This window comes from Mycteria americana, chromosome 2, assembly GCF_035582795.1.
Source record: "Mycteria americana isolate JAX WOST 10 ecotype Jacksonville Zoo and Gardens chromosome 2, USCA_MyAme_1.0, whole genome shotgun sequence".
Lineage (NCBI taxonomy): Eukaryota > Metazoa > Chordata > Aves > Ciconiiformes > Ciconiidae > Mycteria > Mycteria americana.
Window position 1 is genome coordinate 6710172 of NC_134366.1, and position 23655 is coordinate 6733826.

The following is a 23655-nucleotide window of genomic DNA, read 5'->3' on the forward strand; positions in this document are numbered from 1 at the left end:
GCATGGAGGTTTGTCTCTCATAAACAGCCATGGCTAACAGTGTAACTGAATATATTATTTTGTACAAAATAAGTAAACAAATTAATCAAGAAACACACTTAACTTTAAACATATCTGATGCATACTATTCATTTTTATAGATAATTCTGTTTGCTGTCATCCTTCGATGTGAAAATTTATTCTCTAGAAACGGTTCCCAAAACAACCATACTTTTTCTGGTCTAGAAACTTAGCTTATTCTAATACAGTACAGTTCCACATCAAAAGGTGAAGAATCATGGCTTGCCTCCCATGACCCAGAAAATTAAATGGAAGTTCAGCAACATTCTAGATTACTACCTCCAAAAGTCAAACCACTTTATCATTTTCTGGTTTTAGGTGAAGTTACCAGAAGTTTTGTTTGTTATGCATTATTTCATTATATTAAAAAATAATATTTAAAATATTGAAATGCCCATGAATTTAAATAATTGCATTTTTGTCTATGTTGAAGATTCCCTAGGACCTTAAGTCAGTGTAGAGCAGCATGGCTGTCAAAAGAGGCAGTTGTCCCTTCTTCTGCCTTCCCATTCTTATCCCTATCCTCATACCTTCCCTTTCCATGTCATACAGGGCACTTACACTTCATGGCTGATAGATTGCTTTATTCCTTTTTCTTTATGCTTGTTTTCCTTATTGTCTTTAGTTTTATAGGTGTGTCGGTTACCTACCAATAACTACAATTCTTTGAGATGCATAGATCATTTCTTTCCTGCTAGGTGTTCCCATCTTCAAGCCTTTTGAGACATGGTTTGTGTCTCTGAAAATGAAAAGGGAATGGATTGGCATGAAGAAACCAGAGTTTTCTCTAAAGTAATGTTGTAGCATAATATAATCTCTTCTAAACATTTTCCTTCCTGCAAGTCCAGTGTAGATGACTAGAAGAAACCAAGAAACTTATTAAATTAAAGCCATGGAAACAAAGAGTAGGGATTAGCCTTTTCTATCCTATTATTTGTAATTTTATTTTGGTAGTTCAGCAATGTTGAGATAATTTATACGCTGCAGATTTTTTTTTTTTTGAGGGGGTAAGTTTCATTTATTTTAAATCTGGTAACTGTAGTAATGCAAAGCAAATCAATTCTTTTCTTTGCCCTTCTCCTGTGCAGAAATGTGATACTGGTAGCTATTCTGATGCCAGCACTGTGGATCCAGTTATTCTTCTGGAGGTGTTTTCCCAGCCTAAAAAGGCACACATACCTAAGGACTGTTTTGCAGAAAGTAAGAATCTTTCATGTATTGTGGTGACGCCAGATGAACTAGTATTCAAAGACATCTGTTTGGAACATTTCCAAATTGGCAGAAACTGTTTGGCTGAGACACTTGTCTATAAAAATAAAACTCAAATAAATATACCTGAATCCAGCACAGAACTGGAGCAGAGTTGGGATGCCAGAACCCAGGCATTTAGTACCATATGCGGTGCCTGAGAGTATGCAAGACAACTGCATGAAGCTGGCAGAACTGTCGCAGAATATCCAGAGAGGCCTAAAATGGTTCTAAACACCTGTGTTTAGGTAGCAAAATGCCATCTTTGGAGTGTGATTCAGTCTTATATTGAGACATCAGACTGTAGGTATCTGTATATGAGCAAAGGCACTCAAAGCACTTCTGAAGGAGCAGCTGGAGGTCAGTTAGGATATGTATGTTGGTACCTGGTATCTTAAATGGCAATTCAACTGAATTTGTCTGAGCTCCCAAGTACAGTGGATGAATATCCGGTCAATACACCTAATGGAATTCAGAGGACTGTACAGCTCATCCCAATGTGGACACCAACCCTTGTTTGCCTGAATGGTTCCATTACACTCCATGGACTTTCATGGTTCAATCCTACTACCTTTACAGTTTAATGGAGAACCGTGTTTCTGATGCAAAACAGTGAACAGAGAATGTAATTGTAACGTCTCTGCAGTGCAATCAAGTGAAATAATCAGTAAAAATAATAGTTTACTAAACCACTAGTAAGGTAATATATCTTTTCAAAACAAAAAGAATAAATGCAGAAAATAAAATAAGCAACTTTTTTAGATAGAAGTAATGGTGGTTTTGTGCCCTCAAGCCCATCTGCAGAAGGGCTTGTGGGCACAAAAGCTTCTCTGCTTTTTCCATGTATGAGTCGTTCTATTAAAAGAGATTATTTTGTCCTACAAATTTTGTCTTTTCTTTAGCTTTAGATCATTTCAGCCACAGCATCACCGCATAGGTAAAACAGCACATTCTTTGTATAGTCTGTAGAAGTTCATTTTAAGATCTTACACTTTTTAGATTCCATGTCTCCACATTTTCTATGGAACCAATATGCTGTTCTTTCTTTTTTTCAGGTTGTGTTGAATGTTTCCCATGTTGTGTAGTGGATATCACTAAATTTCCAGGCAGAACTTGGTGGAAATTTAGAAAAACCTGCTACAGAATTGTTAAACATAGCTGGTTTGAAAATTTTATAATTTTTATGATAATATTGAGCAGCGCAGCACTGGTAAATTCAATTTAATTTCTCAAATTTTTAATTGATTGCTGTCAGTAAAGGAAAAGAGTCATGTTATTATATTTAATTTATTTCTTCTACTCTCACATTCCTTTCCCCAGGGAGAGACAAGAGTATAAAAAACGTATCCCGTAGAAGTTACAAGGCTCTCCCCCACTTGGATAAGATATTTAAATATACGGAATCATAGTCTTCTTCATAGTTCTTCATGGAACATAGTTCTTCACACACTTGTGTGCTTAATTAGGAGGCTAAACCAGGGTCTGAAATTACTTAGGAAAGCTTAAAAAAATACTTCTAAATTTGTAAAGCAGACTAACTGCTCAGTAAAAGTTTAGATTTAAAATCATCCAAACATTAAGATGATCAGAATTTAAAAGTGAAGATGGCTGTAAACTGGTAGGTGACAATGTTTCCTTGCTACTCTGGTTATATCCATTTCTACTGAAGAATAAGGGAAGTTTTATTTGATTTGAAAACGTATGCACTAAGTCTACTGAAAGTAGTTTGTTAAATAAAACATTATATAGTGCAGAAGGAATATAACCAACTAGGGTGAAAGTGATCTGTATGGTAGATGTCAGAATTTTCCAAATAAAATCTGTTCTGTGTGCATTAAGTTTAGGTTGTCCACTGAACCATAGATTTGAACTGTCCACTTTAAAATTTCCGTGGAAAAATCTCCAAGGGAACTCCCTGGGATTCCCATGAGGGCTCCTCTGTACTCATGTGGAACCAAACCGAAGTAAGGAAGGAAACTGAGTTATTATTTAACGTACTGTAGGATCTGACTAAGTTGAACACAAAACTAGTTGGTATCCAGATGCAAAATAACAAAACAATAACGATTTCTTTTCATCAAAGATGTATTGTGGTGTTGAGAACATTCACATTTCTAAGATACTGTTGTCCTCTTGCAAAAAGGGACTTATCCATTTTCTGTTTGTTTATAAAGTTGTTTGCTGATATGAATTTCCTGAACCAGCCAGAATGAAGGGATACCATACCATCAGGCATGTCCATGGCTTGAAAGTAAATTAAATGAGATGGTAATCATAGAATGAATGCATAGAAAAGTACATGGTGAGTGCTTACAGCAAAGGAAGAGTTAGTAGTTAGAAGTCTGAAAGAGCATCACTGCTAATGAACGGGTGATTTGACTAGTAGATGGAAATCAAGGTAGCCAAGGTTAAAACTTAAAAGACAATGCTAATTATCAAACTTGCTCAGAAAAAAGGTAGGAAATGATAAACAGGTTTGTGTAAATGAATGCTGGGAGTTCTCAATTACCCACAGTCAAATTACTAGTCCTGTGGACACAGTGACAGCTCTGCTCTGTAGACATTTCTCCTAATTGTAGCACAATTGAATGACCACTGCTTCAAAGACCACTTCGCTCCAGAAGCAGTGTTACTGTTTTCTTACACTGCAGAGCAGGAGTCCATAGGAGCATCTCTGCCCCGCGTTTTTTTAGTGAGAATATAAAATGGAAACACAGCAATGATTTTACATGAGTTTATTGTTTCAGGTCTCGCTTGTTCTAAACACCTGGTTATGCTCCTGCTTCTCCTTATTGGTGGCCTTTTAGACTGGGTTTAGCATGTCATAAATACAGGGGAGCAAATCAGGTCTGCTATAATACTTAAATAATCATCTTCTCCCAGAGCACTGGAGACACATAGCAGAGGCACTCAGGTGTTTCTGCAAGACACATTTAATCATTTAATGTGATTGGTGATAACATGTAACTGTTAAGGCCTGCTGTAGCTGAGCTAATCCTTGCAAAACCATTGAGGTGTCTTTGGTACCGTGCTCCCCTGAACCAAAGGTCTGTGGACCATCTGGGTCAGTCTCCCATGTAACACAGCCTGCTAGTTCCTTAGAGGGTGTTGACTGTTAATGAACTTATTAAAAAATAATAGCAAAATAAGAGATTTCACAGTCAGGTAAGGAGCTGTTAAGTGAAGAGCTGACGTAGATTGAAACTGGTTATGGATTAAAGTTTTGACGCCCTCTGTTTGGTTCCTGACCTTTGTCACAGTCTACAACCATGTGACTTTGGGCAAATGAGTTGATCTCTCTATGCTTCATTTGCTCTTCTATAAATAAAGATGTTGTGTTCTGCCATCCGAAGGATGTGAGATGGTGTATTCCTCTTGAGAGGACAGAGTCTTAAACTTCTCATTTCAATTTTTTTTCTTGTCTCATGGCAAGAAATAAGACAAAGTTAGCAGCTGCAGAGGCAACATCAGAGAAGGGGACACAGATTTGAATGAGGATAGGAGAAAGGGAAGTTAAATGCCCTGATGTGCTCTAGAGACATGTTGAGCTCTTGAGACAGAGTGTGAAAGAGCAGGAGACAAGAGGAGATTGAGTAATTTATGTCTAGGAATCGTAGGGTGTGGGAAAGGGTGTGGTACAGGGTGGCTTCTGATATATCTACGTAAGTAAGAAAAAATTTAAGTAGGAGTAATGACAGACATGGATTTGTAAGGGCGAAATAGTGGTGGTGAAAATGGATGGATAGATCGTTAGAAATGTTGGCAACAAAAGAGAAATGAAGTGAAGATAGATCTATAAGATAGGGGAGAAATGGATGAAAGGAAGAATAAAGACATTGCCAGAGGCTTGGTGAGGAAATAATGCAAGGTGTTAAAAGGAATGAGGAATAAGTTGGCAGTATCAAAAACTTAAAATAAATTAGCAAGGCAGCAAATATATTAAACACAAGCGAGCAATGATGTAAACTACAGCAATCAATAAAACATTTTCCTAAAGCCTTACTGACATCGAAGTAATGTCAAGGTTTAGGTGAAAAAATGTGAAACTCCAGGAATGAACAGTTCCAGATAAAGTGTTTGTCATATTTTTTCATATCTGTATTACAACTCTGCAAGCTGACTGAAGATGACTCCTTTGGAAGGTCTAGGTCTGAAAGACAGTGGTTAATGTATTTAATTCAAGCTTTATTATGAAGAATTTTAGACCAAGTCCTTCAAAATTATCCACTAACTTGGGAAGCCAAGATTTTTGGTAGCCACAGTTGACCCTCATCAGATATTTTTTGAAGAAGTGTTGACTGTAAACAACTGAAAGGATGTGATTTTTCAACCAACCTGAAAATGAGTTTGTACTTATTTTACAATTTTGATTTTTACTTCTAAGTATAAAACTAAATGGTGGTTGCCCATAATTTAATATGAAATGGTTATAATAAGCCAAACTGTGTATTCTTGTGCAATTTTAAAATAATTTTCCATAAAACTACTGAACTGTTTTAAAACTGAATTCTGAAATTCCAGGCATTTGAAGATATTCACCTGCAGGAGAGAAAAAAAGTGAAAATGCTCCTAGAGTATGCTGATAAAATATTTACCTACATCTTTTTAATGGAGATGCTTCTGAAATGGGTAGCTTATGGTTTGCACGGTTATTTTACAAATGCCTGGTGTTGGCTTGACTTCATCATTGTATGTGTAAGTATTATATTCAGCTTGTCTTACATTTTTAATTTTGATGTTTTCTTTATAGAGAACTACCTGCAAAATCTGATTATGAATAAACACAAGTGTTAAAGGCAGTTTCCAAAAGCTGAAAAAAATTGCAATCAAAAGAGACTTTAGGACAAATTTAAATGGAAATTATAAATAATAATCAGAAGTTGCTTAAGAAAGTTTTATTGGGTATCACTGTCATTGAGGACCATGTTGTTATAAAAACCTTTTCGATTGTAGAGAGAGAGTGCAATTAGCAATCAGAAATAAAACTAAAATAAATTAATTAAGATGATGGAAAAATGTGAAGCTGCTGGCAGCTCTGGCATTTAGAAACAGAAAAAAGTAGAGTTGCTTCCTTAAAGGAGAAGAAATTTAGATGGTAAAGGGAGTTGAAAAGTATTGTTGGAAAAATCATTTACCAGAGAGATAAAGACATAGGAAAGTATGTTTTGCTTTGCAACCAGAGAAATCCTAGCAATCCTTTATATAGCGATAAAGAGAAATGCTGAAGTCATCAACAGTGAGATGGAGGAAGTGCAGTGTTCAATATATGCATATTTATTTTGGATTCAGAGAAAGTTAAATGATATAAACTTGCCATATAAAAATGAAATATTTTTGCTTGTCAAAAATACACAGGAAGATACTGAAGTTAAATATTTTAAAATAAGGACATTTAAACAGCTGAATTCCAGTAACGTCAAAGTAGCTGTTTGATAGCCTCTGAATAGTTAGCATTGAAAGTTGTGAAGTACTAGGAAATTTCAACAGAAAAATATAATATTATGTGTATTTACAAAGAATATATAGCATGACTTTAGCAATTACAGTTCTGTAATATTAGTAGCAGTGCTGTCCAAAACAGAGGAAGAGCATAAAAATATCCAATAGCTAGCAATGAGACAACAAATTCAAATAGGAAGGAAGAGGCAAATCATGAACAGTGAAAAAACCCCCTGATTATTGAAACAATTTTCTAATGTTTTCAGTTCATTTTTTCTCTTACGAAAATTTAAAATGAAGACTGGATATCTTATTAAAAATGATTTTTGTTTCCACATCACCATCTTAAGTTATGATAAGGAATTACTTTATACACTTCTGAGAATAACTGTGCAGAAAATGGGAGTATATTATTTGAATAATCCTTTCTGCTCTTGTAGTGTATGAAATTACCATAGTTACCAATTTGGTTGTTATACTAGCATTCCAAGAAAATTACATGAACTGGTTTTGAAAAAAAATAAAAGGCAAAAAAAAAAGCAAATAAGTGTTTCAAACTAGAATGAAAGAATTCCATTATTTTTTAAATATTAGGAAACAATGAAGTAAAATTATATTATGGTAACTTTGAATGTGTATTTTCTGCATTTGACTTACTGGTCCAAAATACTGTAACATTCAGCCTATGATTGTCTACTGACACAAATAAAATAAATTTTTGTATACCATTTAATAATCTCAGTTTCAATTCAATGAACACAGCTGTCATTTGTTTCCTGGGGACTAAACACTGTTTCCAAAGACACATCACCTTGTTCCTCTGGGAGTGCCCTGAAATCTCTCAGGACTCTTAGAGCATTGAGGCCTCTACGAGCTTTGTCAAGATTTGAAGGGATAAAGGTAAGGATATTGGGGGGAGGGGTGTGTGCATATTTTGTAATAGCCGCATTTGAAGTTTTTGTGAAAATTACAACTTGAATCTCTATTTTGGGACTTGATGGCATTAAGATGGTTCAGATTGCCTACTTACGTCTTATGGTTGTTAGTTTAAAATAACACCTAACACTTTCACAGAAATTTATAAATACAAATGAAATAAGGATATTGAATTACAATGTGCTACCACAAGGAATTATTACCTATAGTAATGTGAACATTGGAACATTTTTCCATGTTTCCAGTTTCAGTGCAATTTGCAGAACAAACTAAACAAGAATTTTTTTAGACTTGTACTTTCCTGAAACCCATTCTTTGGTTTATCTTAGACCTGGAAAAATTTCATCCAGTGTATTTGGCAAAATCTTCTGAAAAAAATGAATATGCTTGAAAAAATAGGAACCATTTTTAATTACTTGTCAATAGAAAAGAAGCTATATATACAGCTATTACAGAAAACAAACTGTAATGTGAGGAAGAAACCTGTACTGTGAAAGCTGTAGTTTATCAATCTTCATGGCATAAGAAATGTAGTGACCACAGTCCTTTCTTAATTTTTTCTTATTGCTTGAGGTAAGAAATTGGAGCCTGGAAAGATGGATCCATTCATTCATTGCTTCAGTGGAAACTATTCACTTTTTGTAACTCCTTTTCATAATTCCCCCTCTTTAGACTGCTGTGCTTGTATCGGCTCATCTTGACAGTTATCTAGACAGGCTGATGTGCCACATTTCAGATTCTCCAGGGTGGATCTGAAAGATAACAAACAATCCTTTCAAGCTTAAATAGGGTGGGATTTTCTTAACAGGAGAGGGGATTCTTTTAACTCAATTTTAAAAGCTGCTCTGAGCAAAATATCTGGAATCTTTAAAATCAATGGGGAGAAGTAAAAAATTGTATAATGCAAATCTGACCTGTCTTAGATCACAGAATGTGATGAGACACTAACTTCAGGCCCTGGGATGGATACGGAGCAAATCCTCCTGGAAGCTGTGAAGGACAGGAAGGAATCAGAAACAGCCAGTGTGAATTTAGGAAGGGCAATTTTTACCTCTCAAAACTGATTATCTTTTATGATGAGATGGCTGAGGGAGAGAAGAGCCATCCGTGGTCTCAGATATTGGTTATATCTGGTCTGGATAGGTGAACTATAAGCTAGGCAGAAAATTGGCTGAACTGCCAGGTTCAATGTGCAGACATCATCAGGATGAAGTTCAACTGGCAGCTGGTTACTAGTGGCTCAGAGGTCACTCCTGGGACCAATACTGCTTAATGACTTAATTAACAACCTGAAGAATGTGGTAGAAATTGTGCTCAGCAAGTTCACAGGTGATACCAAATTGGGGGTGAGCAGTTAATACACTGGGGGCAAGGCTGCTCTGCAATGAGAGCTTGACAGACTGAAGATATGGGCTGCAGAAACCTCAGAAAGTTCAGCAAAAGCAAATGCAAAGTCTTGCACCTGAGCCAGAATAACCACGCGTAGCTGTGGCACGCTGAGAAATGAGCAACTTTGCAGAAAAGGACCTGGGGTGGACAGTGTGTTAAACATGAGTCAGCAGAGCAACACAGATGATCTACCACATATTGGGCTGTTTTAGCACGTGTCTGGCCAGCACATTGAGGCAATTCACTCTTCTGGTTTTGGTATCTGTGAGACTGAATCTGGAGTATTGTGTCGAGTTTGGGGCTCCCCAGTGTAAGAAAGATATTAACATACTGGAGAGTGTCCAGCAAAGTGCCACCAAGATGGTCAGGGGACTGGAGAGGAGACGCTGAGCAAATGGAACTTGTTCTGTCTGGAGAAGAGAAGGTTAAGGGGAGGATCTGATTGGGATCTAATTAGATAAGAGATCTAGTTGTTGTCTTTAACTACTTAATGGGAGGTTATGCAAGAAATGGAACTAATCTGTTTTCTGGTAGGCCCACAGTGAGAAAATGAGAGAGAATGAGTTGGCTGTGAGGTATATTCCAATTAGCTATCCTGGAAAAAAGACGACAGTGTGGGTGTATAGCATTGCAATAGATTGTCCAGAGAGGTTGTTGAATGTCCACCCTTGGAAAACTTCAGAACTTGACTGGACAAGATGCAGAGCAATTTGGTCTATGTTGGAACAGCTGATCTTCAGAGGTCCCTTCCAACGTGCTTCATTCTGCGTACTTCTAGTATATGGATATTATCCAAAGCCAGGATAAAAGGCTCAGAATTTTCTCATAATGATAGCAATGAAACATTTCCAGACAGATTTTCACTATGCCCCACGACAGAGTGGTGAAGAATGGTGGTAAGAAATAGATAATAGTCCTCAAATTCCCACTGGCAACAAGCGTGGTCCTGCCTGTCAGCATCACTGTGCTGGATTTGTGAATATGAGTTCTTATCACTGCTTGTGTCAGGTGCCTTGATGTCACCAGCACAGACACCAAAAGCTGGAATCCCATTTTCATGGATACCGTATCTGGAAGAGGCTTACTGCTTATCACCTTGTTCTCAAGCAAGCCTAAATGAAGGAAGAGTGCTGACCAAAACTACTCAGTCTTCTGGAAGCCAAACTTCTCTACTTTATGTACTGTGTGCAGTCAGTTGCCAGTGGTTATTGGGTGAGGTTTGTTTTGTTATGGAGAGCAAGCTGTTGTTCTCTTACAAATCTCCTCCAAGATAAAAGAGAGGGTTATTTATGATATTGTAGTAAATGCAGATCATACAACCCATTCCCCTATACCTGATTTTTAGGTCCAATAGCTACTACAGACTCATAATCTTATTTTATGTATTTCTTTTACCAAAGGATAATTCTGGTTGCCATTTGTTTTACTTCCTTCCTCAAAAAGGCAAGATAGATACCACAGAATTACATGTTAAGACAAGCTCGAAGTTGGGCTGAAGGCTGGCTTTAAATTTGTCATCTACTAGGTTTTTTATGGGTGAGAATCTGTAATAGATACAGAAGAAGAAAAAATAAGTAGTTTTCTGGGAAGGTGTTCTATTGAATGTGAATAATTCATTTCTTTCATTCATTTTATTTATTTAAGGTTGTTGTGAATGCACTCTTGGGAGCTATCCCCTCAATCTTGAACGTTTTGCTCGTCTGTATTGTCTTCTGGCTCCTATTTAACATTACAGGAGTAAAATTACTTGGAAAAAAATTTTCAAAATGCACACTCGAGAAAGGAAATATCACTCTAATTGATAACAAACATAATTGTACTTCCTATAATGGAACATGGACGAATAATGATGTAAACTTTGATAATGTTGGGATGGGATACTTGGCTCTTCTCCAAGTGGTAAGTTCTATAAAAACGTGCTCAGTTTTGTTTTCTTCAGGTAAATGTGTTGAGCAGCCCAACCGTGGGACACCACTATGCTTCTGTTTATCTCACTGAAAATGGGGATTTTTTTTTTAGCTTCCATAAATATTTTTCTTACCTGTAAGCTGCTCAGTTCCTCCTAAAGAACACTTTAGCATAGGCAACCTTGTGTTAAAATCAAGCACTGTGTTTCATGGCTTTTCAATTTTGTTTTAATTTCGATTAACATACTAAGCCTGAAATAGTCCGCACGTTTAATTTAAAGTTATTCTCATTTTCTTTAGAAAAAGTTAGTTCAGAGTGGATGACAAAGAAAAAGCACGATGTAGTTTGTTTATATATTTTCTTCTATTATCTAAGTCATGAAGTATGGGGATGCTAATTTATTGATCTCTCTAATACCAGAACAAAGGAGAGAAAGGCATTTTTAAAAGTGGCTGTTATCCCTGTATCTTTTCTAGATTAAGGTCTTTGCCCTGTATCCTCCAAAGTGTCCTAGGATTCTGCAGAGTTGCTAAAAATTGCAGGAAGGAATCATCTGCTGTTTTCCTAGAAATTGTTTTTATCCTTTTAGGATAGATGTGCTAGTTAAGCTGAAACTTTTACTGCTTTTTCAAAAAGCAGAGAATTTTAAAAAATTTCAATTTAACAAGACTTAACATTAAAATGTATTTCACAGGATTCATGGCAATTTTTTCTTCTTTTCAGGAAATATTTTTTTTTCTCTTTACTAAACTCCAGTGAATCATACTTCCAAGCAGATCTTTGGAAGTGATGCACATTTTTTATAGCACACTGTTCACTTTTCCACAACTCTTATATTAGCTCTACCTATTTTTTTATTTATTTTTATTTTAGTGATAGTAACCTTAATAATGCATTTTTTTCAGGCAACTTTTAAAGGTTGGATGGATATTATGTATGCAGCAGTGGATTCACGTAAGGTACGTCACTAAAATGAAATTTTAGTTCTTTTCCCTTCTTTCCTTTTCTAGCCATACAATTCATTTTTCAGCTTTGTTTGCAATATCAAGTCAGAAATAGAAGCGGATGAATGCTTCAAACTATGCAGTGAAACAATAATCCTTGGAGTGCCAAATATCTGGACAAAAGAAATTTTGTCCAGATATTTGGCACTCCAAATCTTTCTTTAGACAAAAGAAAACTGGTCAAAATAGAGTGACGCCACACAAAAACCTACTGTAGAAGGTCTTGGAGGGACTGTGCCTCTGAAGCAAATTTCCTTCTTTTTTAAATGTGTACAGTGGCATTAAAACGACACGCATGTTTAGCCGTTATTTCTAGAGGTTTTCTTCCCTATATTTGACTATTTCTTCCCCATTTCCATGTGTTGTTTCTCTATGTTCTCTAAACTTTTCTATGTTTAATTTAATTTGCATTTTCCTTATTCATTCAAGTGCTGTACTCTTGAATGTAGTGAAATAGCTGCTAATTAACAAGATCGTTCCTTGTAGGCCTGATCATAGTGAGCTGGCTTTTTAAAACTGCCTCTTGACTGGGATGGCATTCAAGGGGATGGCAGTGCACCATTATGTTGAGTCTGAGCTGTTTTTCTAATCTAGGCATTCACAGTATCACTTCTGATTGGAACTGTTTGTTTATTAGTTAAGAATTTGCTAGAGCTGGATTTGGCTATATATCTTTGTAATTACCTTTACAAACAGTAACAAGACAGGACAAGACAGTTGTTCTACTTGTACATCTAAATAAAGTTTTAATGTGTAGAAATAATTTATTCCTCCTGACAATAAAAAGATTTGTTGTTATAAATTGGAAATTATAAAGCTGTGATTATCTGATTTTTACCAATATTATTTTTCTGGTTTGATTTTTTTAACAGATAGATGAACAGCCAAAGTTTGAAGCATTCTTAGCCATGTATATGTATTTTGTGATTTTCATTATTTTTGGATCTTTCTTCATGCTGAACCTTTTCATTGGAGTGGTTATCAGCAATTTTAACCAACAAAGGAAAAAGATAAGTACTACATGAGCTAATTCAGGGTCTCTTGTAATCCCAGTTTGATTAAGTGAATGCTAGTTTGACATCTAGTTGTCTAACATTTTCAGATAAGTATTTGACTGGAGAAATTTAAAATAATATTTAGATACCAAGTTTTGAAAATAGGAGTCCCCTTTTCCTCAAAGCTTTTAGTAATTTACCTGTAAATTCTATTTTTGTGCCAAGTCCTTAATTTGTTCTAAGGAGGAGGATGAGGAGGAAGGAGTGGGTAGTTTTAGAAAAGAGAAGCCAAAAAAAAGTTATATAGACTTTGCTACAGGAGAGTGGAATTCTTTTCTTCTGCTTTGAAGATTTACTTTGGAGAACAGAATAACCCTTTTTGCTGAGAGTAAACACATAACAAATGTGATAAGGGAAATCAAGAAACACTACGGCTCGTGGGAGAAGTAATCACTGCTTTCCTGGTAAAGAAACTTGAAAAGATCTTGTTAATCAGAACTTCTTCTAAAACTAGATACGTTTAAAAAATACTGTCATCAATAAAGTAGCCCTACAGATTAATTTACTGGGGTTTTTAAAAATTTCTGCATTGAGATCCAAGCTGTGGCCCCAGGAAGAGGCTGTCTGGAAATTTAAAGGGTTCTGAAAGCCCATGAAGTGCTGACTGCTTCCACTTTTCTCCTCATAGTTGTTAGATTCCTTGTTATTTTTATTCAGTAAGAAATGGAAGGCCAAATCTTAGAAGGGAAAATGCAACAACCAAAGAAAAGCAACAGTCAGCCTTCCCTGGTATACTTCAGCTTCTTTGTGCCAAACTTATTTGTCAATTGAGTTCTCTCCCTGATTCATTTAGGGGCTTAAAGTATCCAGAATATCAAGGGAAATTGAGTCAATTAATCCACTTGGAAGTCTTAAAACAAATAAGCATCTTGCGCATTAAAAAAATACCACAAAAGCAGACCCCAACAGGAGGTTTACAATTTCAAGGTTCACATTTGGCAGACAGAATCTCTACAGGAGCCATTTATTATTTCCATAGCCTGACTTATACACCAAGTGTCAAAGAATTACTGCCTTTGGTAGAGATAGATAGCAATAAGGCCCACAAGAAATTCTTCTGCTCTCTGCATTTGAACAGAGAAAGGATATGTAGGGGTTGAGGAACAACAGTCCAACTTCACTATAATAATTTCCTTTTATAACAAAATCCCAGTTATAATAATCCCCACAGATGGAAACAATGCTGGTTAAGTAATTTATGAGCCTGAACACTTAGTAGAAGTTAATGTGGACATAACACTTCATTCTTTTCTCAGTACATGCTGTAAGCGTGCATTTTTTCCTTGTCACTTCTTTGCTGCTTCTTGGGGATTTTCATTGAGATTCTATATAGTGAAGTTAAACTGAATTTTCAGAGGTCTTGCCAGATGCCCTGCTGAACATTGTTACGTTTGTTTTACAAAATGCTATCATTCAATGCTTTTATGATGAGTGGCTTCTCCTGAATGCTTGGTTCAAAGTGATTGCTAAGTAATACAGGTGGCATAGATGGTAGTAGGATGAGTACCAGAAATTCATTATCAGGAACCCCCCACAGAACTTGGTCTCAAAGTGCTTATTCATAATCCTCCATTTACTTGTTAGCCCAGCAATATACTTATGTTCCTACCTTTCCCAAAAATATAACTGGAAAGTATATTACTTGTTGATGAGTCTTATGTCATTTTAAAAATATGAAATAGATTTTTAAAACTTCAGAAAGGCTCTCACAGTTGAGGAAACTGACTCGGGAACACTGCCTAGACTAGACTTTCAGGATCAAACCCTGGTCAGCTTTTAGCAGTACATCTTTTCAAGGAACAAGGGGAAAAAGACACGTTTTGTCTCTGTGCTGCCTTAGATCCCATTCATGACAGATGTAACTTACGTTTTTTTACATAAACTTGCTGGTGTTTATTTAGTTGACTGCTTAAACTTCACCTGAACAACAGTATTCTTTCCCTTTACTTAGGTGGAAAAGATCTATTTTTGACTGAGGAACAGAAAAAGTACTATAATGCCCTAAAAAAACTTGGATCCAAGAAACCTCAAAAACCCATCCCAAGACCATTGGTGAGACCATCTTAAGTAGAATATGATAGAAGATATAAAGACGGTGACCATACTTAAACTCAGTAGGCAGGCATCTGGAAATAAACTTCATGTTAGAGCCCATCATCTTCCTCATTCAATATAGTATTTTCATTTTCCCCTCTTTTTCTTAATTCCATCTAATGCAGTCTTTCTTTGTGGATATTAGTTTAAGGAAATTTACAGCCTATTTATCACCTATTCAAATGTACAATCTATTTATAAAGGTTCATATTAAGTATTTGCTATTCATAACATGATCTTGGTTACTTAAGTTGCATGATAGTGCTTCTGCAGCTAGAGTGGATTATTGCAGGTGAGAATGAATAGTGAGTAGTGCATGCCCCATGGCTGTTATTTACTTTTAAATAATCTTATGCTGTATTTCTTATAGTTTCTTAAATTTAATTCCAGGCCTGGCTTCACATAGTAACTATTCAGAGTTTTTCTTGCTTATGACATTTTAATTAGGATTGCTTATCCTAAAATGCCTGCTTCGATAAGTATTTCTATTAAAAGAGCAATCACAATGTACTCTGAATATTTTCCTGCTGTATAATTTTTTTCTAAGGAAATGTCGTTGCATGATACCTGAAAATACTTAGCCAAGTACCGAGTGTTTTCTTTGAAGATCTAAAGAAATCACCTAAAAATGCTTCTAGTACCTTATTGTTAAATTTATATTCTCTTAAATTCTCTTTCTAAGCACAAATTACTGATTAATATTTGAATGTAGCCTGGGTCTTAGAAGTAGCATTAAGCAGTTCTTCTTGTTCTCTCCACAGAATGTGTTCCAAGGATTACTGTTTGATATAGTATCGCACAAAGCATTTGACATTACCGTTGTGATGTTCATCTGTCTAAATATGGTTGTTATGATGGCAGAAAATAACCAGAACAACATCAGGGATGTTCTTAATAAAATCAACTTTTTTTTTGTGGCAGTATTTACTGGAGAATGTGTCATAAAAATACTAGCCCTAAGACATTACTTCTTCACCAGTGGCTGGAACATATTTGATTTAGCTGTTGTGGTCCTTTCACTAGTTAGTAAGTATCAATCGTTATTAGATCAGGTAACGCGTCTTACTAATGCCAGCCAAATTTCAGTATGAAGTAACCACTTACATATATCTCATAAATTCCAGATCCATTGTACTTTTTCAAACCGTATGCTAAGTGATTCCTTCTAAAAGTATATATTTTTGTTTTCCCTTATATTTTTGCAGAGTACTAAGAAGTAAATGGATAGTTTTCAATTTTTTTTTTAAAGTATGAGTTTTATTGAGTAATTAATGGAATAGGAATTTGCAGTAACATCTTTTCTAAGCTATTGTACTTAAAGTGTTGTCTTAATGTTTTTATGCTTTCGATTTACATGTAATCACATTAACTGTTGCTTTCATAGTAAAAATAAATTCAGGTTAAAAATACATTTGTATGAAAAATGGGAAAGATTTATTTCATTTTCCCATACTTTCTTTTAAGAAGGCGGATCCTGAGGGCTGATTTAGAAAGCTCAGGAAAGCTCAGCACCATTCTAAATCTGGGCCACTATTTGTGACTGTGAAAAGTCTTACTAAAATTGGCTTGGTTTTGTTTTGCTTTTCAAATAAGACTAGATGCTTGTCATTTCCTCTACAAAGGGTCATATATACCTTCAGTTTCTGGTACAGTTTATTTGGTCTGTGCTTCCTGCTCAGGCTCAGGTTATATCACAGAATAAAGGACAGGAAAGAAAAACTGATCTGAGTCTCTGCTTCATCCCTAAGCACAGTACCCCTTTGCTATTGCACGCAACCCAGAAAAATGCTAACTTCTTAAGTCTTCTGTTTGTAATAATTTACATTATTACTGTATTCCTGAAGGTACTCATTACTCTGGTAGTAGGATCCTAGAAAGAGGTGTGAGGGAGGACCAATACTGAAAGACAGTTTTCCTTTACTTTCTTCTTGCTCTGCTCTGATCTCATTCAAGTACCAAGCATTAATTAAAAGTCTCACATTTAGCACGTGGCTTAGGGCTGTAGAAGAAGCAGCAATCAGATGGCAGTTAGGAGACAAGCCCCCTAGCTTCCAGCACAGGAGCTGAATGGATTTAAAAGGATTTTTTAAGTACTTGAGCAATGTGTAATTTCATCCCCTGAATTAGAGAAATCTGGGAGAATGCAGTTTCCAAACTATACATATATAATCTTGATAACTCTTTAATATTTAAAGGTATTACAATTTGTCTTTCTTTTCCTAAGCTCTTTTGTAAGCAATTGCAGTATTGATGATAATGTTTTTGTTGAAAGTGATGTAATATGATCAATGTTACTTTCAACAGCTGAAGCATAGAATATAACAAAATGGACATAAATAGGGAATTTCACTGGTACGGCTTCACAACATTTTGTTTTCTTTTTAATTTCAAAGGTATTGGACTTTCTGAAGGCTTTCGAACTTCATTCTCTCCTACACTTTTGAGAATCTTTCGTTTGGCACGAATTGGACGAATCCTGAGATTAATTCGAAAAGCTAAAGGAATTCGAACTCTTCTTTTTGCATTACTGATGTCTCTTCCTGCACTGTTCAACATTGGTCTTTTGCTTTTTCTGGTTATGTTCATTTATGCCATTGTGGGCATGACAAACTTTGCCTGTCTTGGCTGGGAAGGTGGGATTGATGACCTTTTCAACTTTCAAACCTTTGACAGTAGCATTCTCTGTCTCTTCCAAATTACAACATCAGCTGGCTGGGATGGTCTTTTGGTCCCTCTGTTAAAAGGATCCAATTCATGTGCTCCCAACTTAAATTTAACAGGTGAACAGAAAAAAAATTGCACAAATAAGGAGGTTGGTATTTTATTTTTTGTAAGCTATGTCATTATATCATTTCTCATTGTTGTAAATATGTACATAGCTGTCATTTTAGAGAACTTCAGTGTTGCCACTGAAGAAAGCACAGATCCTCTTTGTGAGGATGACTTTGATATGTTTTATGAGACCTGGGGAAAATTTGATCCTCAGGCAACACAGTTTATTGAATATTCTGCTCTTTCAGACTTTGCAGATGCTCTGGCAGAACCCTTACGCATTCCAAAGCCTAATAAAATTCAGCTTATATCCATGGACCTCCCTATAGTTAGTGGAGATAAGATCCACTGCTTGGATATCTTGCTTGCTTTCACTAAAAGGGTCTTGGGAGAATCTGGGCATTTGGATGGTCTTGAATTACACATGGAAGAAAAATTTATGGCTGCCAATCCATCTAAACTTTCTTACAAGCCAATTACTACTACCCTTAAAAGAAAACAAGAGGAAGTATCAGCTCTTATTATTCAAAGGGCCTTTAGAAGGTATTTGATGCAGCGTTCTTTTAAAAATAAAGCTTTCTTATACCGTCATAAACATTGTAACAGTGCTGTCTTTGAAGAAGAAACACATGAGAAGGAAAGTCTTATTGCATCAATGCTTAATGAAAATAATGGTAGGAAGCTAGATAAATCACGGACTACATCTTCCATATCTCTCCCTTTATTTTATGATGGTATTGCTGAAACAGATAGCGATAACATGGACACATAAGGTTGCCCCAGGCTGCAGCATTTTTGATTAAACTGATATCAATTATTTTCAGATGGAGAAAATATTTTGATTCCAGAGCATAATACTCTAAATTTAGAATAATGATGGTAGCCTTTAAGTATTGTGATTGTTCAGTTTGCAAGTGTTCCTTAAAACAATTAAGATTTGAACAACTATGTCATAAATATTAGAGGAAAATCAAACCATGGCATTTTTTTCCTCAGCTACTGGAGTAGGTGAGTTAATTTGTACACCTGTCATTTTTTGTATTACTTCATATTTCTGTATTTACAGAAGAAATCTGTAAAAAATCAGTTGTAACTGTAATATGATTTATAAGCACACAAGGCTGTAGAACAATGTATATCTCTTTAGAGTTAAAGCCTGGTTTGAAAAATTGGTTATTGTAGCAAACTTAAATGATTACTGCATTTTCTGTAAAAAAGCTCGCTCAAGACACTTGAGTATAATCAGCTACTAATTTCTCTGTTGTTTGGGACCATCTTCCTCCTAGTGCCTTTGGGTGGATTTGTTTATGCTTAAGAATTTTTGAGGTGTCTTTACATATGCACCTAAATGGATTTAACATATTATCTTCAGGTGTCTGTGCTTGAAAGTTGTGTATAATTTGTTCTTTGTATCATTCAGTGTATGAAAATTGTGATAATAATAGTTACCAAAATCAAAGGATGTTATGCAAGAGGTATTGTTTCCGGAATACCTTCAGAATTATTGTACATAAAATTTCATTATTATACTTCATCCAAATGTCATAGAAAGTATCACTTGGTAATCTGAAAAGGAGTTCATGGTATATCTTATGAGACAACATTTATTAAAGTTAGAGGAAGTATTTATTTCATTGGTTCTGAAAAAAAAATGTGTATGAACAATGTGTATTAATATTACTTTTACTGTATTTTTGCAGTTTAGGTTGGTCAGGAGAAGTGTCGTGGTGGCCTCAGAACTGCTAATGAAATAGGACTATTTTAGATTCTTCAATAAAGAGTTCAGATGCTTAATGCGGTTTTGTCTGTTTTATAAGAGGTATCTTCAGTTTCAGTTTATTACAAGACATAATCTGTTATTAGAGGGGTAGAACCACAGTAATATAATTTTCCAAAAATAGCTACCTATTACCACAAGAAAACTGAAGATGTTTTACTTTTTACAGGGAATCAGAAAAGATTTAGCATTTTCAGGCCAAGAATATCAGGAACAATAAGATAATTACTCAATTTTTCTGTCGTTTCCCTTGTTAAATACTATTAAATTATGACAGATACAGTAAAATCCAAGCTATTTGTAGGACAAATAAATGCACATGAAAGCTGAGAGTTAAAGAGTTCAAATACAGTACAATTTGAACTACCTTTATTCCTTCCAGAACCAGGTTTTGTTCAGAAAAAAAGTTGACAAAGAAGGTCTGCAGACCTCTTAGGATAACTCAGAAATTTGCACTCAGTGTCATCAGCACCGGTCAGCGGGATGCAGAGAGACTTGGTGGGTCTGCTTGAGACCTGCTCCTGTCCAGCTTGGATTGCTTTTGTGCCTGCGGTGCATAGTGATGCTTTTGAGGTGAAAACTATTTATTCTGTTCGGCGTGAGCTGGAATGAGCCAACAGCTTTTGTTCAGGGATCAGATACCATTAGATGGCAGCATTCACTACGGTTTAGAATATAGCCAGTCTTAAGTGAAACAGATGTCGAACACCTACACTTCAACATGGAGGCATTAAATTAATTGTAAATAACTATAGAAAATAATGTCATAACTCTCTTTTTTTTTTTCTGTTCTGGGCTCTCAAGCTAGCCACAGTTCTCAGTAGGTGCTTGTTCATTGACTGTTCTGGATTTTATGTATTAAGGACTGACGTTAAGGACTGACAGACCTTAATGATTGTGAAGTATTGCCTCCTGAAAAACAAAAACGGTCTGTCTCCTGTGTGCTTGGATCTTCCAGGAGGGTAGTTTCAGGCATAACTCTATAGCACTGTAGCAAGAAACGTTTGTTAGGAAAGAGTGCTTTGTTCTTGCATATTGGAAAAGAAGGAAAGACTGCAAAAGCCGTATGAGAGGATTTTAAAAACTAATAATATGTAACTAATAAATGCCAATATTTTTTTAAAATTAATCTGACCTTTACAATTTAAAATTATGTTGTTTGAGTGCAACAGCAGGTGCTGTTCCTTAGTCCAGAATTAGAAATACTTCAAAGGTGAGCACTTTATTTCCATTGTATGGGCAGCAATTTTGGAGAGAATCACACCTGACATAAACACATCCTTAGTGATTATTTAACCTCAGAAATATACAAAAGCACCTGAATTCACCACAGTGCAAATTGAAAAGTCTGACCAATTTTTTAGCATTGCTTAAGCATTAAAGTAACCTTAGCACACTATTGCAGGGTTGAAAAGATAATGGTGATATCCAGCTGTTGCAGCTTCTTCATGCTAGAATTGCCCAAAAGCCAATTCAGCTGCTGAGGCCACACAGAGTTTCACTAAAACTGCCTGGATATATGTGAACTTCATGAGAGGTGGTCAGGCATGCTTGGAACACAGTGAAAGAATATTCCTTTCTGTTTATGAAGTCTGATACTTAAATCAGAGAACAGCAAAACCAAAGGAATATTGGATCCCTCCGGTTAGGAAGCACTGTGCATGTAAAGCTACGAGTGAATTCCTGAGAACCAGCTATATAATACATAGCAACGTTGCCTCCTTAGTGGTGGTGCAGAACTCCGATATTACATTTCCATTTATCACTTTCCTGTGTAGAAATAGTTAGCAACTGACCACCGGTAATTAAGAGTTTTCTCCTACTTTTGTGATAGCCCTGCATCCCTGAGAACAGGCTCCATAAAAATTTTGTGGAAACTGTTCTTTTACTTTCTGGAGCTCTTCATTTACTGCTAACCTTGCGGTGTTTGCAGTCGCCATAGTGTATCTTCAGGACTCAAAGAAGCCTCGTATGTAGTTAAGTTATTTGAAATGTAGCAGAAAGAGCATCTATCATGACATTTTTTCCATGAACCTGCCAAAGGTTGACAAGTGTGCTTGTCAAGTGTGTCCTCCGCAATGTCACTTTCCAAAGCCATCAGTGAGGTAAACATTCTGTCTCAACTTGAGAAATCCCTGCAACTTCTGTTATGCAAGAAGACATGCCAAAATACACTTTTCTAGCCCATATTTAGAATGAATGATCCCATAAGAATAGCAAACTCGATGACTGTAGCAACTTTAGGCAGAGGTCAGGATTATTACTAGAAAAGATGGAGAAGAGGTCTATCATATTATGCTGAAACTGAGTAGAAGAACAAAATTTTCAACCTTTAAGAAGAAAGTTACAAAGACGGAGGAATTGTTTTTAAATACTTTTGTTAACTACTGCCAGCTAATAGCAGGTCTGACTTAGACTTGCTTCAGCAGACTTTGCAGGCTTACTTTCTGATGTCTGTCTTTCTCACCTGCCAAGGAAAGGTTCTGCCAATTGCTTCAGAGAGATAAACAATAAAATGGGCCTAGCACGTGCAGAGCTGCCCTTCTCTTTTGCTCCTCAGAACATGGACTGCCTTCAGTATGAACAACCTAGACCCTATCCCAGAGTATCTGCTGATCAGTAACGTCCATTCCAGCTATCGGTCCCCTTTCGCCTTGGGACTGCCTTGGAGATACTTTGGAGAGCTGAACAGATAAATTGTAGTTACTGAGACCTAACTCAGCAAGCGTATTGCTGTCCTGGCAGGTAAGATCACCATGTTTTGGGCACGTCTCACTCCAGTGAGCCTCCTCTGTGGTTTCCCGGCCTTCTTCCTTTTTACTGTTTAACGTTAGCTTAACGTACTGTCTGCTAAGCCTGTGTGGTGGAAGCCCATGGAAAGACTGCCTGTGCAAGCCAAAACTTATGTGCTTGTTAACTAACTTGGCTCTTACATGTAGATAATGGTATGGAAGCAAGAACTATTTGACTTTCTGCCATCTCTCCCTTCTCCTTTCATCTCATCTCTGAATGAATCGGATGGTTTCTTCAGTTATTCCTAGGTTTGGATAAGTCTTTTCAGTTTTAGTAGCTTAACAGTTGCTGAATTCACAAATTCATAGTTATTAATATTTTTAGTAGCATTATAAAAAAGTCATTGCCTAGCTTTCATTTCATCAACACCAAGAATGATACAGAAACTTAACAGGAAGTTAAGAACGGAGTATCAGTAATCCCGTTAGCCAATTCGCTTACCACAGCATCCATCACAGATGCAAGATAACAGTAAGAAAATGCCACAGATTGTGACGACTAACCAAGTAACAGTGTAACGATCCTTCCCCTTTGGTACCCCTAAGTGTCTTCAATTTCTAGCAAGAGGAGGATAGCCTGAAATGAGAGATTAGAAGAACAAGAAATGGTACAACTAAAATGTCAGATTGATTGTTTGGAAGCGGCTGGTAAAAAAGAAACCTTGAACAGGAAATAGTGGTTCAGGAAAAGAGAATGGAAATGGATGGGGAGAAGAGATGAACTTTGGATGAGAAAGGACTATGTGGTATGTTGAATACACACTTCGGGAATCACTGGCAATCGCATATTGCCTGCTAAATCTAGGAAGGTTGAAAAAAGATTCCTTTATGCTTTCCCTGCCTACATAACCAACAGAAGATTTTAGTTCCAGAAGTGAAAACTGTATCATAAAAAAAGACTCCACCAGTATCCTAGAGGTCTATGTTCCTAAGAAATACATAAACAGTTCCCAGCAAATTGTTTGATTCGATCTCCACTGGAAGTCAAAATGTCCAGTATTTCTGATACTTTGAACAGAAGGAAAATTCCTACTTCAACCTCCATCTGGCAACAAAAAGTTTTGCTTTAAACGGGCAAATACTGTCCCAGTTTATCTCAGGTTTTACCAATTCAGCCACAGCTTTCCAGTGCTCTACTACCAAGTGGCAGTCATAAATGATTAAGAGTCAAATTCCACGTC

The 23655-nt window shown here is 36.1% G+C and overlaps 1 protein-coding gene across 1 annotated transcript in view; it reads left to right on the top strand.

Moving 5' to 3' along the window:
* Positions 1 to 19653, top strand: part of LOC142405258 (sodium channel protein type 5 subunit alpha-like) — a 58857-nt gene extending 39204 nt beyond the window's left edge. The window contains exons 19-28 of the mRNA XM_075492325.1: positions 1149 to 1260; positions 2364 to 2518; positions 5830 to 6003; positions 7510 to 7647; positions 10717 to 10971; positions 11886 to 11939; positions 12857 to 12998; positions 14991 to 15091; positions 15895 to 16159; positions 17527 to 19653. Of these exons, the coding sequence (XP_075348440.1) occupies positions 1149 to 1260; positions 2364 to 2518; positions 5830 to 6003; positions 7510 to 7647; positions 10717 to 10971; positions 11886 to 11939; positions 12857 to 12998; positions 14991 to 15091; positions 15895 to 16159; positions 17527 to 18677 (2547 nt within the window). The 3' untranslated portion in view covers positions 18678 to 19653. The remainder of the gene's footprint in view (positions 1 to 1148; positions 1261 to 2363; positions 2519 to 5829; positions 6004 to 7509; positions 7648 to 10716; positions 10972 to 11885; positions 11940 to 12856; positions 12999 to 14990; positions 15092 to 15894; positions 16160 to 17526) is intronic.
* Positions 19654 to 23655: the final 4002 nt, after the last annotated feature.